General features: G+C 40.8%; 1 protein-coding gene across 2 annotated transcripts in view; it reads right to left on the bottom strand.

Annotated features, from left to right (window-relative positions):
- Nucleotides 1-1452: 1452 nt before the first annotated feature.
- MOGAT1 (monoacylglycerol O-acyltransferase 1) overlaps nucleotides 1453-18425 on the bottom strand; it is a 34559-nt gene continuing 17586 nt past the window's right edge. Inside the window, exons 4-6 of one of the 2 annotated variants that reach the window (XM_061386386.1) lie at nucleotides 15885-16059; nucleotides 15139-15338; nucleotides 1453-7020 (exon numbers count right to left, since the gene is read on the bottom strand). In XM_061386386.1, the coding sequence (XP_061242370.1) occupies nucleotides 6866-7020; nucleotides 15139-15338; nucleotides 15885-16059 (530 nt within the window). In that variant the 3' untranslated portion in view covers nucleotides 1453-6865. The other variant, XM_061386397.1, reaches the window with a different exon arrangement.

The following is an 18425-nucleotide window of genomic DNA, read 5'->3' as shown; positions in this document are numbered from 1 at the left end:
AGCACACACCCCAGGGCTCTTGAGCCCTACACCCAAAGAATGGGCTCTGGCCAGGGGACCAGATGTCATGTCCAAGCTCCACCACCCACCATCAGGGTTGCCTGAGCAAAGCCCTTAGCTGCTCTGAGCCCCAGTTTCCTATGGGATAAAAATAGTACCAATCCATAGGGCTATTTCAAGAGCTAAATGCCATAATGCACATAAAGTACTTAACCCTGAATCTGGTCCATTGGAGGTGATCAATAAATATTGATTGTTACCTTTATATGATAATATTAATTAGTCTTCAGCTACAGTATTAATAAAATATTTGGAAAAATTAAAGTCAAAGCAGTATTGTACACTATAATAAAACAGCATGTCCTTTATCCAATAAAATACTTCGAGTACTGGAAACACCTGTTTTGATAGGGAACACCAGAAACATCACAGGCCTTATCAGTTTTGTCATCCAAAGTGCTGGCATCAAAGGGGGGCCATTTTATTTCTGACACGTTAATAAAAGGAATTTTTGAGCTTCTTCCTTTATTTTGGCAAATGTCTGATGACTTGAGTTTACAAAACATCTTTATTGAGACATAATTCACACACCATGGAGTTCACCTATTTGATGTGTAGAGTTTAGGGGTTTTCAGAATATTCAGAGTTGTGCAACCATCACTACTATCCAATTTTAGAACATTTTCATCACCCAAAGTAGAAACCCAGCACCCACTAGCGGTGATTCACTTGATTGGGAATCTATCAACTGCTTGACTAGTTTTTGAATACTTCTGGATCTGAGAAATTTCACACTTATTCCTACCACGCGAGCGAGACCACAGCCGTTTCCTGACTTGCTTCCTCCTCGCTCACCGTCCTCTGCTCTTGCCGCATCCTGCACACCTGCGCTTTTCGGTTAGCCCTGCCCTGGCTTTCTGTTTGTCTTTTTTCTTTTTGCTTTTTCTTTGGCTCCTGTGAGCAGCACGGGCATTTTAGTTCCCCAAGACAGTGTTAGTCACTCAGTTGTGTCCAATTCTTTGCCACCTCCTGGACTGTAGCCCGCCAGGCTCCTCTGTCCATGGAATTCTCCAGGCAAGAATACTAGAGTGGGTTGCCATGCCCTTCTTCAGGGGATCTTCCCCACCCAGGGATTGAACCCAGGTCTCTGGCATTGCAGGCAGATTCTTTACCATCTGAGCCACCAGGGAAGCCCTCCAGAGATCAAATCCATGGCCCCTGCAGTAGAAGTGCAGAGTCTTAACCACTGGGCCACCAGGGAAGTTCCTGTTTTATTTTTTATCCCAAGTGAATTTGAAGGACTGACTCTTCAGTAGGAGAATTTGCAATGCTCACTGTTGTGTTACCCTGCTTATATTCAATCTCAAGTTCAAGTTAATTTAGCCGTGTCAAGGTGTGAACAAAGGAAAACCACTCCATCCAGGTGAAACATCACACTCACACAACTACAACTTGGGCATGAAACACATTTATTGGTCAAAACTTTACAAACAACTTTTTAAAAAACATACAGCCACACGTCCAACATAGAAAATATAAAAATCTATCATCTCCTATAGGATTTAACATGTAATAAATTGTTACTCCCTAGTATTGAATGATAGAGAGGAGGCAGTCTCAGAGACATTTCTCTGGTTTTTACTTAGAGACTTAAATTATTTCTTAAGAAACACCATGAGTAAAAGTCACTGCAATGCTGGAGAAATTTTGGTAGCACTCTGTGTTTTGTAAATACCAGGCAAGTGAGACAATTGTTCGAACTCACCACATGTCTTGGGGGAACACAGGCAAATGAGGAAAGTACAGGAAAAGTCAGTAGGTAAATCTGCATCTCCCACTAAATGTCATCATGAAGACAGAAAAATGGCCAGCGAGGGACCACAGAGATAGAGCCAGAAGAAACCTTGGAGACCATTCACTCCTAACTCTATTTACATAGGAACTCAATGATCCCAAGTCACTTAGTCCATTAGTGGAAGGCCAGAGACTAAAGGGGGATTTAACATGGAAGCCTGGAGAGTAGAAAAGAGTGGGATAGTTATTTTCTCTGATTGTATCGATATGACTGCAGCTCAGTAAATGAGGGCTTGAAATCCAGCCAGAAAGACCTGAAGCTCCAAGTTGGTCTGCAAATGGAACAAGGGAGAATCATGCAAACCCTTGGGAATACAAGGAAAGTCAGATTTATCTTTATTCTCAATAGAGCCTAAGATAATTCTTAACCAGAATTTAAGCGCTATCAAAAAAAAAAAAAAAGCAGCTGGATGAGGCCAGAGCCAGAATGGACACAGGGCTTGGAGCTGACCAGGGAGACAGAAGCCCTGTTTGCACCTCTGAGTAATGAGCTTTCTTTGGCCACATTAACAATCACAACGCGGCTGAGAGGGAAGATCTTTGCAGGGTCTGTCACTCACTCTGGGCCTGAGACACCTTGCCCCATCCTGCAGCTCTGATACCGGAGGTTCCAGGGCCCAAGCTCGCTGTTGGAAACTTGGACTTTGCCCAGATGCATCACCAAAATAGCTCTTGCAAAAGGGAAAAATCAACAATGCGGTGTACTGGCCTCAAGAAAGAAAAATGTTCTCCATCCCAATAAGACCGAGCTTGCTCCCGAGTTGTTAATCCCTTGCCTTAAGTGTATTTTTAATCCTACTCTACTTTTTTGGACACTTTTGCTTTATAGGAGGATTCTTGGGTTTACCAATCAACAGTCACGGGACGGTGGTACCTCCTATTCAACCTAGAACATGGAGTCAGTTCCAGTATGTATTCAGCCTCACTGGGGTTCAACTGCTCCATCTGCAGCAGAAGAAACTGACAGACTCTGCAGTCCCTTCTGGCTCTAATACTTGGCTCCCATGGCACCATCCATCAGACTTCCAGGTCAGTGCCTCAATCATTCATGCAGAAACAGCAGTAGTCTGCTCTCTTGGGGCCAGGATCAAAACATACACAACACAGAGATTCCACCACCTAGGAAATCCTCACCCAAGAAAACCTATCTGTGAATTGAGATAACCTTCTTTTTCTCATATAATACATTAAGGCACTCAGCTGATGACATTTGGGAAAGATTAATTAAAATAACAAAAATACAAGTCATGAGAAAAATCCCTTTGTTTTAAATATAAAGAATTGCTTCTGCGTTTGCCATCCCAGAGAAACAGGAGCAACTACTTGGTTATATTGACATTTGCCTTGTTTTCCTCCTTTAAAAAGATATACAAAGCCTACTAGAAGGAACTCTCCTTAGCCGCACAAATAGACATTTTATCATTTAATTAAAAAAACAAACAAACATGAGAACTAGCAACCTTGGGCTATTGGGGAAAAAACTGACAGATCCCATTAACACTGTCTCTTGTTTCAGAGGAAAAGAAGACAGATAATCTGCCCCACACGTGTTTTCTGATTTATCACAAGTTTGGCAATCTGCACCAGTGAGGTAGTTCAGAAGAGATGCAAAGTTGCAGAAGTAAGGACACTGAATCTAGACTCCACCTCCTGTGTGTCCCATGACAGAAATGGAACTCCTACTGGAAGTAGGGCTTTTACTCTTAACCCTATACACACAGTAAAGGGTCACTTATCATCAGTGATTTATAGAGACTTTGTTTTCACAGTCATGGTGAAGGGTTTGTGTAAATCATGGAGCATCCCTCGCCCTGGTTCCCCTTGAGACAGAGCAAAACAGGCTGGCTTTCATAAGCACCAAAGCTGCAGCCTTCAATGAGTGTAACAGACCTAGCTGGGTATAGACAATTTCAATATTTCTAGCTGCAGGACAAAGGAAATGACTCAGCCTGTACATGGTGTGCAAAGGAAACGGGAGAAAGAAATGTCCAGATCAAACAGCATAAATGCACATTTTCTTAAGGCAACAGGCCCTTCCGGTGTCCTGGGGTTATTTTTGTTGTTGTTTTGCTATTTAAATTTTATGGGCAACTACACATTAGATCAGCACCTCTAAAACTGAAGAGATCTCCATCAAGTCATACTAATGAATACAAAATATTGCTCACATTGTGTTGTAGCAGAAATTCCTATCAAAATATTCCCTTCCCATCTGCAGGACAATATGGGACTTAAAACTATGCTTTGAGTTTAAGAAAGGACTTCTGGCCTGGCTGAATTAAGACCTCGGAGACCCTAAGAAAGGAAGAAATAAACTCCCTAATACACACCTAAAAATAAGATTTTACGTGTGCCAAAATTAAAGAGACCGATGTCTAGATTTTTTAAATAGCAAAATTCTAGATAAATTAAACAGAGCAGAACTCTTCCCATTTTTCAGGGCTTCTGTTTACTACAGATGGGCTTTAACTGCTCGCTAGACAATCCAGTGGAGGCTGGTGGTCAGCCTGGTTCCTCACTACTGTGAGATTAAAATTCATAACATGGTGAAATTGCAAAAGACTGTGTCATGAGATTTTCATAAACTTTTCCAAAAGAATGAAGTTCATGGGTTTTATACTTAAAAGCCTTTGGTTATTATGCTTATTTGGGCCTCACAACTTTGCTCACAAAAACTCACCCCTGACCAGCTAGAGCGTTGTTTAGTCGATAAGTCGTATCTAGCTCTTTGCAACCCCATAGACTGTAGCCTGCCAGGTCTTCTGTCAATGAGATTTCCCAGGCAAGAATATTGGAAAGGGTTGCCATTTCCTTCTCCAGGGGATCTTTCCGACCCAGGGATGGAACCTGTGTCTCCCACTTGGCAGGCAGATTCCTTACTGCTGAGCCACCAGGGAGGTAGTTAGAGGGTAGTTGTGTGGTTTCACGCAAATGGTTCTCCTTTTACATTTGTTTGGTATTGAGTAATACAAAAAAGAATTTATAGTCAAATTATCTGCATCTATTAAAACAGGATGAGTCCGGGGAATTCCCTGGCAGTCCAGTGGTTGAGACTCTATGCTTCTTCCACTGCCGAGGCCTGGGTTTGATCCCTGGTCAGGGGACTAAGATTCCACAAACCACGAAGTGCAGCCAAAGAAAAAGAGAGGATAAATAGTGTCCTATTTCCGGCTTTGACAAAGAAACTGATCTAATTTTAAGACCACAGGTCAGTGGACTCCTGGACAGCCCAACCATATGAAGCCAAAGGGATGCCGGCCTAAAAGTCTTCTATAGAACAATTGAGAAGGTTCCCTTTTCCCTGTATGAAATGATCTTCTACTCAGGCCATTACCCAGAATGATTGTGTTTTGCTGTTGCTAAACCCAATCTAGGCTCTTGCCCAGGACCTGCTGTTTTAAAAATTATGGGTTTTAACACATATTAACAATAAGTTAGAACAACTCAATAAAGTTGCCCCTAAATACTGAGAGAGAAGGAGGTATAGAAAGACATGTAGCAGCAGAGATCATTTGAAAACTAGATAGTCTTCTTACTTAATAAATACTTAATACTTTTCGACTAATTCTCAGAATCTGCCTTCTGACTTGCTTCTTACAAACCAGCCCACAGTATTGCCAATTACCAGCATAGGACAATCAGACATAAATTATCTCCTTCTGAAAGTGGGTCTTTTCTTAGAATAGGTTTCATCTTCTGGTATAACTTTAAAAATTCTTCACATTATGGCAAAGTTTGTGTGTTCACCTAGAAATACATCCGTTAAACAAGCATTTATTTCATGTGTAATAAGTGTCATAAGTTGACTCAGGCCCACAGGAGACATCTGTGAACAAAAAGGACAAGCTTCCCACTCTTGGACCTGATATTTTGGTTTAGGGAGAATTACCCAACCCGAGTCAACTGTGAACTGGTCACATCTCACCAGAAAAGACACTTTCTTTCAGAGCTTGTCTTACTTGAAGAGGCCATCAGGGGAGAAAATTAAAACCCCTGTATTACCATGAAAACCTCTTGGAATTTCAATATCTTGTGTGTGTGTATTAGTCATTCAGTTGTATCTGACTCTTTGCCACCCCATGGAGTGTAGCCCACAAGGCTCCTCTGTTCATGGGATTCTCCAGGCAAGAATACTGGAGTGGGTTGCCATTCCCTTTTCCAGGGGATCTGCCTGACCCAGGGATCAAACCTAGGTTTCCAGCATTACAGGCAGATTCTTTACCATCTGAGACATTAGGGAAGCCCTTCAAAGTTTTTTTTTTTTTCTTCAAAGTCTTAAAAGCCATCAAAAGTTATGTTTTCCAAAAGACCTCCTTATCTGTAGCAAATGAACATATTTCTAAGCAAATGACAATGATGAATATTTCTGAGCATGATGAGAAAAGACAAGAAACGCTCTCATCCACATGGGTTTCCATATGGTGATTCATCTTATTTCTAAAACGGCATAAGAATTCTGCAGTGTTATATAAAAACGCGTTGGTTGATATGACCTAAAGGATCAAATGATCTAAGTCTTAAAAGTAACATTATTCACTAACAAATGGTCTGTTCAAGCAGGAAAAAAAAAATTATCTCCTCCAGCTCTATATGGGAAATTATTTTACACACTTGTCTCATAAATGTCCCAGCTGTGCTGAACAACAACTGTCACACTCAGTGAAAACACCACATTAAATTATTGTGATATTCAGTAAAAGGGTCTAATTATCTTTTAAAGCTGTTATTGTTTTTAAGCACATGAATAATTCTAAACATTTTCTTAACTTGTTAAACAATTTTTACCTTCCTACTTAAAGACACTTAAAAGGCTTATCATCACCTCCAACCTTACCCTATAGTCACCCACTGGATTTTTAGTTACCACAGATAAATATCAACATCTGTCACCATACATAATATTTTACAGTTGCAAATTTGATTCCATTGTCAAAGAAAAAAATTTATTTAGAATATCTTTTCTTTCAGTGGGATGTTCTCTCGCTCTCTTGCATGTCTTCTAAGACAACAGTTATCTAAAAATGAGAGTTTCATTTTCTGGAATACCATACTTCCCTTTGTGTTCTTCAAATAATTTTCTCAGCTCCTCCATGTAGGTCTGATGCAACTCCTCAATCTGCTCTGAGGTTGGGTTCAGGGTCTGACGAACAGGGATTGGGCGGCCAACTGCAAAAAACAAAGAATGCATCATTAAGTAAGAAACCAAAACCACTCCACCACGGACTACCACCTCTAATGGACAGCTCTAGAAAGATCTTCCAATCAGAAGCTGTCAGGCCTGCCAGCTCCCATCCCTTCTTCATTTCACTGGCTGCCTGCAGTGGTCACACCATCTCTTCTGGTGACAAATGAAGAGCCTTCCTTCTCCGCACATGCTGGATTGTCAGGGCACTGGTGGTTTTGACTTGGAGTCAAATGAACGACTGTGCTGCTGCAGCTGTGGAGTACAAGCACATGGCTGTGTGTGCACGTCACCAGCTCGCTCCCTCTGGTACAGCTGACAGCCAGACCACAGTGCTCTATTATCACTGCCCGGGGAAGTCTTGACTCATGAGCCATCAACCCTCTAATCTGGCTCTTTGTAATGTCATCCTAAAAAATGAAAAGAATATACATCTTCACTGCCACGAATCTGGACTAGAAAACATACCTAATCACAAGGGTTCCACTATGTGTGACAGCAGAAAACAAAACCAACCAAAAAACTTCATAGAGAAAATTATTAAATAAATCACAGACCATTCATTCAATGGAATTCCAGGCAGCAATTTTTTTTGAAAGCTGAAATAATATTTTTGAAACTATGTATGGTGACAGATACTAAATAGACTTACTGCGGTGATCCTTTTACAATATACACAAATATCAAACTAACACTTGAAACTAATCTGTTATATGTAATTATATATCTCAATGTAAAAAAATGAAATATATATGTGTGTTCACACACATATGCAAAAGTCTAAAATGCAGTAGGAAGGGGAAAGTTGCAAAATAATACAGCATAATCCTATTTATTGAAAATGTTCTATATCTAGGTGCATTATAAGCATTTAGTCTACTAAGAAAGTCAGCCAAGAGACACTGCTAGCCCTTACATGGAGGGAAGAAGGGAGAGCTGGGGGACTTATATTTTATCTGTATTGTGTCAATTTTCTACAATGAGAAGGCACTAGTATTACCTGTATAATTAAAAAACGGATTAATTTTTTTAAACCTAGCATTTATATAATAAATAACTTTTACCTCACTTGTCTCAGATTAAAGATTAGATACACGTGGCTCTGCCACCTGCTCTTCAGTCCTCTCTGCTGTGCATTGCGCCCTCTGCTGGCCTAATGCTGCTACTAATGCCAAGAGCTGCAAATGTACAGGATGCTGCTGCTGCTGCTGCTGCTGCTAAGTCGCTTCAGTCGTGTCCGACTCTGTGCGACCCCATAGACGGCAGCCCACCAGGCTCCCCCGTCCCTGGGATTCTCCAGGCAAGAACACTGGAGTGGGTTGCCATTTCCTTCTCGAATGCGTGAAAGTAAAAAGTTTAAGTGAAGTCACTCAGTCGTTTCCGACCCTCAGTGACCCCATGGACTGCAGCCCATCAGGCTCCTCCGTCCATGGGATTTTCCAGGCAAGAGTACTGGAGTGGGGTGCCATTGCCTTCTCCAATGTACAGGATGGTCAACGTCAAAGGCTGAGCAGAAAACTGCTTATTACTTTTAGTCAGCTTCGGCATGAGGTCAAGTGGGGCTGTAGTAACAGAATGGCACTCGCAGGGCTTCCTTTGCCTACGTGGAGTCTCCTCATGCTACCTCCAAGGCTCAATCCATGTCAGTAACAAAGCATGATTAGTTAAAAAGAAACCAGAGAAAGAAGAAGTGATAAATAACAGTGAAAGAAGTGTGATAATAGTATGGGAGGTTAGGGAGTACAAGAAAGGGAATGATACAGACACAAACACACACATAGGTATCATAATGCATCATGTATTAAGATCTATATTTATATACAAGGTTATATATAATTTATCCATCCTGTGTGTGTGTGTGTGTATATATATATATATATCCTCACAGCAACATTAGTATTCCCAAATTCCTATATTTTTAGCTAGATATAGCCTCAAGAAGCTCATATAGAGTTTTCCTCGAAAGCGTGGATATCAAACATATATAGTAGGCAGCAGTCCTTTGTGATTCAACGTAACAGCATCACTGTCGGTTGTGGTTGCCTTTTTTCCCCCCAACATGGTTTGTGAGATCTTAGCTCCCCAACCAGGAACTGAACCCAGGTCCAGGGCAGTGAAAGCACCAAGTCCTAACCAGTGGGCCACCAGGGAACTCCCATGTCAGCTGTGGGTGAAATACAGACTAGGAGAGGCTAAAAACTGATGGAAACAGGAGCTGGTATTGCACAAGAGGCAACAGGCTAGATCACATCCAGGGCTAACTCCCCAGCAGGTACACCCAGCTAGCAAGTAACTTCCTCTCTGACCTTAATTTTCACATGTATAGGATAAAAGTCATATAGTCAAAGCTATGGTTTTTCCAGCAGTCATATATGGATGTGAGAGTTGAACCATAAAGGCTGAGTGCCAAAGAATTGATGCTTTCGAATTGTGGTGCTGGAAGACTCTTGAGAGTCCCTTGGATAGCAAAGAGATCAAACCAGTCAATCCTAAAGGAAATCAACCCTGAATATTCATTGGAAGGACTGATGCTGGAGCTGAAGCTCCAATACTTTGGCCACTTGATGTGAAGAATCAACTCATTGGAAAAGACCCTGATGCTGGGAAAGATTGAGGGCAGTAGGAGAAGGGAGGGACAGAGGATGAGATGGTTGGATGGCATCACTGACTCAGTGGACATGAGTTTGAGCAAGCTCCAGGAGATAGTGAAGGACAGGGAAAACTGCCATGCCGCAGTCCATGGAGTTGCAGAGTCAGACATGACTTGGTGACTGAACAACAATAGGATAAAAGAATAGGTGATCTTGAGGCTTCCTTCTAGCTCTAAGGCTTCCTTCATGGCTCAGACAGTAAACAATCTGCCTGCAGTGCAGGAGGTCCAGGTTCAATCCCTGGGTCAGAAAGATCACCTGGCGAAGGGAAAGGCTATCCACTCCAATATTCTTGCCTGGAGAATCCCATGGACAGAGAAGCCTGGCAGGTTATAGTCCATAAGAAGGCAAAGAGTCGGACATGACTGGACGACTAGGCACACACACATTTCTAGCTCTAATCTTTATTGTTGTTTGATCCCCACCCACCCAAAAAAAAAACTGAGAAGTTTATAGGCATAGTGAGAGATCTACCTGTAAATCTACTAGCAAATTTGTGGTTTCATAGAAATGGTTTGTTTTCTTGTGAAATTATCATGGAGAGAGATTAAATGCAACTGTTCTGGGTGGGAGGGGGGATTTATAGTGATACAGGGTCTATGTGGTCTAAGAAGATGAAGTCTTTTATTTTGCTCCTAGATTACTCAGATTGTTGTTGTTCAGTATCTAAGTTGTGTCAGACCCTTTTTGTGATTCCATGGGCTGTAGCCTACCAGGCTCCTCTGTCTATGGGATTTCCCAAGCAAAAATACTGGAGTGGGTTGCCATTTCCTTCTCCAGGCGATCTTCCTAACCCAGGGATCGAACCCATGTTTCTTGCATTGGCAGGCAGATTCTTTACCACTGAGCCACCTCAGAAGCACTTACTTCAATTAGGACTTGTGAATTCTGAATTATTGAATCCTATTTCCTAAAAGCTAGCCTATAGTTCATTTCAATCCTGTTCTTTTCCTACTAATAGTTTTATTATATTTCAAAGAGCTCAAACATGCCCACATACATTGAATTTATCATCATAAGACTTTTCCCTTTAAACTCTGATTGTGTTTTTCTTATTTAACCTGTAAAGAAAATGAGATGCTGAACATTTCCAAACTTCATATACACATACAGAAAAACAAACAGAAACAGACATACACAGAAGCCAAAGGGAATTAAGATTTAAATCCAACACTTTTGCCCCTCATTACTAAACTAACCCAAAATTGGATTGGAGAGTAAGAAACCTTTCTAATTACTTTTTAGGGATAAAAACAGAGGTAACAAAAGAAAAACTTGCAAATCTGAGAAGCACCTTTGGAGCCCTAGAAGATCATAATTCCCACTTTCCAGAAAAAGGAGATTTTTACTATTAAGGAGAAGAAAGCTGTTTCAACATGAGACTGGGTTAGTTGCAGACTGCTGCATGACTCCCTGTTTATAACACAAAGGAAAAACCGGTTGCATCAGTTTATTTATAGAGATGCAGTTTTGATTTCTGGGTCAGAAAGATTCCCTGGAGGAGGAAATGGCAACCCACTCTAGTATTCTTGCTGGAAAATTTCATGGACAGAGGAGCCTGGTGGGCTACAATCCATGGGGTTGCAAAGAGTCAGACATGACTGAATGATTGAGCACAACAACAACAATCCCCACTTTATACTTAAAATTTAAATTAGGTTCCTCTTTCTTTCTTTCTATTGGGTTGGCCAAAAAGTTTGTTCAGATTTTTCAGTACGATGTTATGGAAAACCTTAAAGAACTTTTTGGCCAACCCCAATATTTCAGAAAAATCCCTTAGCTGTTTTATCCCTCACAGTAGAATAACTAATTGAAACAAAATGGACTACTTTTGTCCTCAAGTGGGATCCAAACCAGTTTTATTCAAATAAGGTACATTCCCTTCCCTAATTTTTTTTATAAAAAAAATTCAAACCTATAGAAAAAATAATACAATAAGCACTTGCACGCCCTTCCTCTAGACTCACCAATTTCAAACATTTTGCACACATACATACACAGTATGTATATAGATATACACATGTATTATTATTTTTGTTTTTGTAGAACCATTTGAGAATAAGTCATAGACATCATTGATTTGATCATGCTCATGCCATAAAGACAAAGAAAATTTTAAAAACAAATCCAGTTTAAAGTAGACTAATGAAATGTGAAAATTAAATGCAATGTATGATCCTGCTTTGGGAAAAAATATTGCCCTTCACCAAAACCCACAACTAAAAAGAAAGTGACTGTAGCAACTGATGAAATTTGAATATGGAGTGTACACAGTTAATAGCATTTAATTGACGTTAAATTCCTGTATCCTACTGATACTATGAAAGAGAATAATCTTGTTCTTAAGAGAGATACATAAAAGTAATGAGGAACAAATGGTCATGTTGTCTGCTGTTGCTGCTGCTGCTGCCGCCAAGTCGCTTCAGTCGTGTCTGACTCTATGTGACCCCATAGACAGCAGCCCATCAGGATCCCCCATCCCTGGGATTCTCCAGGCAAGAACACTGGAGTGGGTTGCCATTTCCTCCTCCAATGCATGAAAGTGAAAAGTGAAAGTGAAGTCGCTCAGTCGTGTCCGATTCTTAGCGACCCCATGGACTTCAGCCTACCAGGCTCCTGAATCCATGGGATTTTCCAGGCAGGCGTACTGGGGTGGGGTGCCATTGCCTTCTCCTGTTGTCTGCATTTACTTAAATAGTTCAGTGATAACAATAGTATAAAGTGTATTTGTGATATTATTAGAGAGAGAAAAAAATTGTAGCAAAAATGTTAACACACTGTGAGTCTAGGAGAAAGGAATATAGGAGTTCATTTTACTACTCATGAGACTTCTGAGCATTTAAAATTTTTCAACATGAAATTTTAAAACTTAAAACCAACACCTACTACAACACATGAAATTTCCTCTTTTAAATATGAAGTTTCTCTTGTATTTTACTTTCTTGCCCAAACAACTTTCCATCACATTACTGGTACTGGCTCTACAACTTGAACTTATTAGTGAATTGAGGGACTTTCCTGGTGGTCCAGTGGTTAAGACTTCGCCTTCCAGTGCAGGGGTGAGAATTTGATCTCTGGTCGGAGAAGGCAATGGCACCCCACTCCAGTACTCTTGCCTGGACAATCCCATGGATGGAAGAGCCCAGTAGGCTGCAGTCCATGGGGTCGCTAAAAGTCGGACACGACTGAGCGACTTCACTTTCACTTTTCTCTTTCATGCATTGGAGAAGGAAATGGCAACCCACTCCAGTGTTCTTGCCTGGGGAATCCCAGGGAAGGGGCAGCCTTATGGGCTGCCGTCTATGGGGTCGCACAGAGTTGGACACGACTGACGCGACTTAGCAGTAGCAGCAGCAGGAAGCTAAGATCCCACAAGCCTCATGACCAAAAATCAAAAACATAAAAACAGAAGCAATATTTTAACAAAGTCAATAAAGACTTTCAAAATGACACACATCAAAAAAATCTTAAAAAAATACCATGCGTGTGTGTTTGCTCAGTCATGTCCGACTCTTTGCGGACTGTAGCCCACCAGGCTCCTCTCTTTATGGGATTTCCCAAGCAAGAATACTGGAGTGGGTTGCCGTTTCCTTCTCCAGGGGATCTTCCTGACCCAGAAATCGACCTCACATCTCCTGTATTAGCTGGCTGGTTCTTTACCAGCGAGCCACCTGGGAAGTTTATTTAAAATTTTTGTTACTACGTACTTGTTCGATTTTTGAAAACTTGAGAATTACAACCAGACAGGCCTAACTAAAGACTAATTTGTTGATTCACAAATGTGTCTTGAGCTCCTACCCTGAGAGCACCGGGACACAGCAGAGAACAAAGAGTAAAATCCCTGTCACCTGGAGCTCTGTGAGGCAGAAACAAAAAGCAACATTCTTGCAAGGAACTGGGACTTTTTACAGCTGTTCTTGAAGCCTAAACTCACTTCCTTTTTCTCTCCCAGTTGTCATGATAGATGGGACATTGAAATCAGCTTCTCTCTACTACTGTGTAATAAAATACAACATATGTGAACAGTTTATTCTACTTTGATAAACTGATAATAACTCATAAAATATGTAAATGACATACTACTTCTGACACATGTAGAGAAAATACATGGCAGTTTCTTTATAAATTATGTCCAATGAGAATGACCCTGAAAAATCATATCATATCATTTCCCTCATATGCCCCCAAAATACCAATGACCATACTTTGCACATAAGGGATCAAAACTGACTAATATTATGACAAAAAAATGGAACCACTTATCTTGAAAAATGTAACTGCAAGCTTATCTCAGTATTCCTATTACACTGATTAATCAACTGAACTGAACTGAATATTCCATTTGAGTTAAAAGCAGCATTTTAAAAAATGTCATGTGACTGCAAGAGAAATGCAAAGCTATTACCACTGACAGCAGTGAACTCCCATTCCAAGGGAGCAGATCTAAAGAAATGTCTGAATTTCATTTAATGGGCCATTCGTGGTGAAATTATTACTTCCACTTCATATGTGTATATAGTCTGGCTAATCTTGCTATTAGCAATCGACTCACCACTTTCTCCTTTTCCACCCTCCAAACCCCTTTTCAACCTCAGGAGCAATTATTTTCTTCCTCTGTTCTTCTATTAACATGGTTGTTACCCTCCTCCCCCATCTCAATGCCCCCCAAACCCAAACATGCCATTTTTAAAAGGAAAATCAGTCTGCGAGTGACTGCTCAGTTGATTTAGTCATGTCTGAGTTGGTGATGGACAGGGAAGCCTGGCGTGCTGCGGTTCATGGGGTCGCAAAGACTTGGACACGACTGAGCGACTGAACTGAACTGACCCTTTGCGTCTCTCTAGACTGTAGCCTGCCAGGCTCCTCTGAGATTCTCCAGGCAAGAATACTGGAATGGGTTGCCATGCACTCCTCCAGGAGATCTTCCCAACTGAGGGATTGAACTCACATCTCCTACGTTGCAGGCAGATTCTTCACCCACTCAGCCACCTGGGAAGCCCTATATTAGAATACATATAAATATACCTAGTTGGGAACAAAATGCTTTGTGGTAGAAACTGATGCCTATGAACTAAACCTGATGAAGACATCTATTATACACAAATTTTCACAAGGGATTCTGATGTAATGTATTCAAAGACTTGCTATGTTATCATCTTCTAGTATAGAGAAATAGATTCATCATAGAGTATTAGGAACGCCACTTCTAAAATTGGATTGTATTTGGAGTGCAATAACAATATTTTTAAAAATAGTGGGTTCCCATTCAAATGGAAAATATAATCATTTCATAAATAAAAGGCATACTGTAAAGGAAGGTCAAATAACATCTATAGGACTATTATTTTAGGAAGGGCTTACTCAAAGCTACTTCAGTAACAATAAACATTGCTCAAAGTAAGATAATCCTTTTGCTCGGTTTAACAAGCCTCCAGTATTTGATGTACATACCAACAGTGTGAATGGGCTTCCTATAGGGGATTAGGCCAAAATTGTATTGAAAAATTCCTCTGGCGTGGAATAGTGGCAAAGCAAATCCCATGATCTTCTGTAGTTTCTCCTGCACATTTCGAAGCCATGATCCTTCGGGGTTGCTAACTTGTTTAAATAGTTCATTTTCACCAAAAGAAAACACTGGCACCAAATAAGCACTGGAAATAACAAGGAGGAAGAATAAGCATTTTCAATGAAAAGGATTTAAATATTTCATTTAGCTCAGCTGACCTGCAACAGATTCCTCACAATTGTTTAATGTCCCCAAGCCTCCTTGGAGTGCTAGGTTTATGTTCCATGTATTGAAACTGAATTCCTGAAGTCCTTTGCGGAGGTACCTCAGCAGTCTTAGTGATTTGTGGAATTTTATTCTATAGAAAATCAAGGTTCCAGAAGTTTCTTTTTCATTTATGGTTTTGGCCATGGCTCATTGGTTCATTTGGTTGGAAATCTATACTGTGCCTATGAAATTTTGTATTTTGCTTGTTTTGCTCTTATAGACAAGTTGAATGGCTGGATGCCATGACACTGAGTTATCTTAGAGGGAAGGTTGTCTTCTATTTCCCATAAACATTCACATCTGGATTAATTGTAAGGTCAGTGATGAGGTCTGTCTTTAAGGGCCAGAAAAATTACTTCTTTGAATTCAGTTAATAATGGGTTAGCTTCCCTGACCCAGTTGCCTGAAATGAAAAGCCACTTACCCATGGGTCAAAGCAATTTTCACGAATCCCTTCCGCTGGCGGATGAACAGAGTGAACTTTCCAGGATGGGCATCCAGTGATTCCTCTGCACCCCCGAGCACAATGACTGAGATGTTTCCACCTCCCTCTTTGCTTAACACGTGGGACACACTTTTCTTGGAAACTGAGACTGGCCCTTAGTGAATAAAACAAAAGGCGTTAACTAATTGCCCTTTAACATTCTTATCTTAAGAATCTATAGAAACAGTTCCCATCCTTTTTGGCATCAGGGACTGGTTTCATCGAAGGCAATTTTTCCATGGGCCAGGGGGATGGGGGGTGATTTGGGGATGATTCAAGTGCATTCAGACGGGTTCCAAATAGGAAAAGGAGTACGTCAAGGCTGTATATTGTCACCCTGCTTATTTAACTTCTATGCAGAGTACATCATGAGAAATGCTGGGCTGGAGGAAGCACAAGCTGGAATCAAGACTGCCGGGAGAAATATCAATAACTTCAGATATGCAGATGACACCACCCTTATGGCAGAAAGTGAAGAGGAACTAAAAAGCCTCTTGATGAAGGTGAAAGAGGAGAGTGAAAAAGTTGGCTTAAAACTCAACATTCAGAAAACGAAGATCATGGCATCTGGTCCCATCACTTCATGGCAAATAGATGGGGAAACAGTGGAAACAGTGTCAAACTTTATTTTTGGGGCTCCAAAATCACTGCAGATGGTGACTGCAGCCATGAAATTAAAAGACGCTTACTCCTTGGAAGGAAAGTCATGACCAACCTAGATAGCATATTAAAAAGCAGAGACATTACTTTGCCAACAAAAGTCCGTCTAGTCAAGGCTATGGTTTTTCCAGTAGTCATGTATGGATGTGAGAGTTGGACTGTGAAGAAAGCTGAGTGCCGAAGAATTGATGCTTTTGAACTGTGGTGTTGGAGAAGACTCTTGCAAGTCCCTTGGACTGCAAGGAGATCCAACCAGTCCATCCTAAAGGAGATCCCTGAGTGTTCACTGGAAGGACTGATGTTGAAGCTGAAACTGCAATACTTTGGCCACCTGATGAGAAGAGTTGATTCATTTGAAAAGACCCTGATGCTGGGAAAAATTGAGGGCAGGAGGAGAAGGGGACAACAGAGGATGAGATGGTTGGATGGCATCACCGGCTCAATGGACATGGGTTTGGATGGACTCTGGGAGTTGGTGATGGACAGGGAGGCCTGGCATGCTGCGGTTCATGGGGTTGCAAAGAGTCGGACAAAACTGAGCAACTGAACTGAAATGAACATTTATTGTGCACTTTATTTCTAGTATTTTTACATCTGCTCCATTTCAGATCATCAGGCATTAGAACCCAGAAGTTGGGGACCCCTGATTTATGGCACTAGCAAATATTAAACAAAATTTCTACACTGCTTATATTTGGAGCACTGTGTGGGTTTATAATTTTTCCATAGCCAAATCTTCAGTAATATATTCCATCAATAAGATCTAACATTTTGGCAGGTGATGGGTTAGGTCTTTAAAATGTCACTTGATTATTTCTAGGTCTACCAGTTGTTTGAGTAAGTTGTGTACTGCTAAATTCTACAGACTGCATTCATATTGCATTTTAAGTAAAAGGTATCTCCTGAAGTTGTTCAGTGCACAACCTGCACAGCTGTATGTGGTAGTCTTGATCATTTCCCTGGCAGATCCTTGCTCAGAACCAAACAATATACCCTCCAAGAGGTTGCACTGATCTTCCGTACACCAATGATTTGTTTTCAGGTATTCTATATGGATTTTTATTTCTCAAGCATGGATTTATAATGTAAATGGTTTCAAAAAAATTCAGACATCTGACAAATAACCTATATCAATTGCTAAATCTGTGCATGGTTCCAAAATGTCTAGTTTGACTTTGGTAAATTGTTTAAGACATAAGGTATATAACTGTTCAGTCTTTGTATGAGGCTTTCCCATGTAAAAATAAGTTTAAAGACTCCTTTTCAGATTTTAAAAGCACAATGTACTCTTGGAAGAAAATACTATGAACTCTTGAAGAAAAAGAATAAAGATGAAAACACAAACAACTCGTGACCCATAATTCAGAGATAATCCCTTCTTAATGTCTTATTGTTTCCTTCAATTCTTGATTTTATCCTTTTTTTTTTTGTCATAAAAGAATGCACTAGCTTTATCAAGACATAGCACTTCATCTCTTAAAAGAAATTACATGCTCATTTTACTGTGCTTTTCTATTGCTGGGGGAATATAAAATAAGGACCGGATTCTGAAAAACCAGCTACTCTCTGCAGAGAAGAGGCAGAGGAGAGTGGGTTAGAGGGTAGAGAACCTGGGCAAAGAGGGGTGTGAACTCTCGTTGAGTTCAGGGCATGGCCATTCTGCTCCGTGTGCCCTGAATGGGCGCAGAGGCATCACTTCCACTGGAAAAGAGAGCCCCTTGGATTTTCAGACACCTGGCAGTCCTCTCTTGCCTCTGTCCACTTCTCAGTTTCCTCCTGAGTCTTCCCTTCTTCAGATCATGCTTAAAAGTTGGTATTTCT

The sequence above is a fragment of the Bos javanicus genome, chromosome 2, assembly GCF_032452875.1.
Source record: "Bos javanicus breed banteng chromosome 2, ARS-OSU_banteng_1.0, whole genome shotgun sequence".
NCBI classification, from domain to species: domain Eukaryota; kingdom Metazoa; phylum Chordata; class Mammalia; order Artiodactyla; family Bovidae; genus Bos; species Bos javanicus.
The sequence above is the reverse complement of the archived record's forward strand: the minus strand, read 5'-3'. Positions and strand labels throughout refer to the sequence as shown.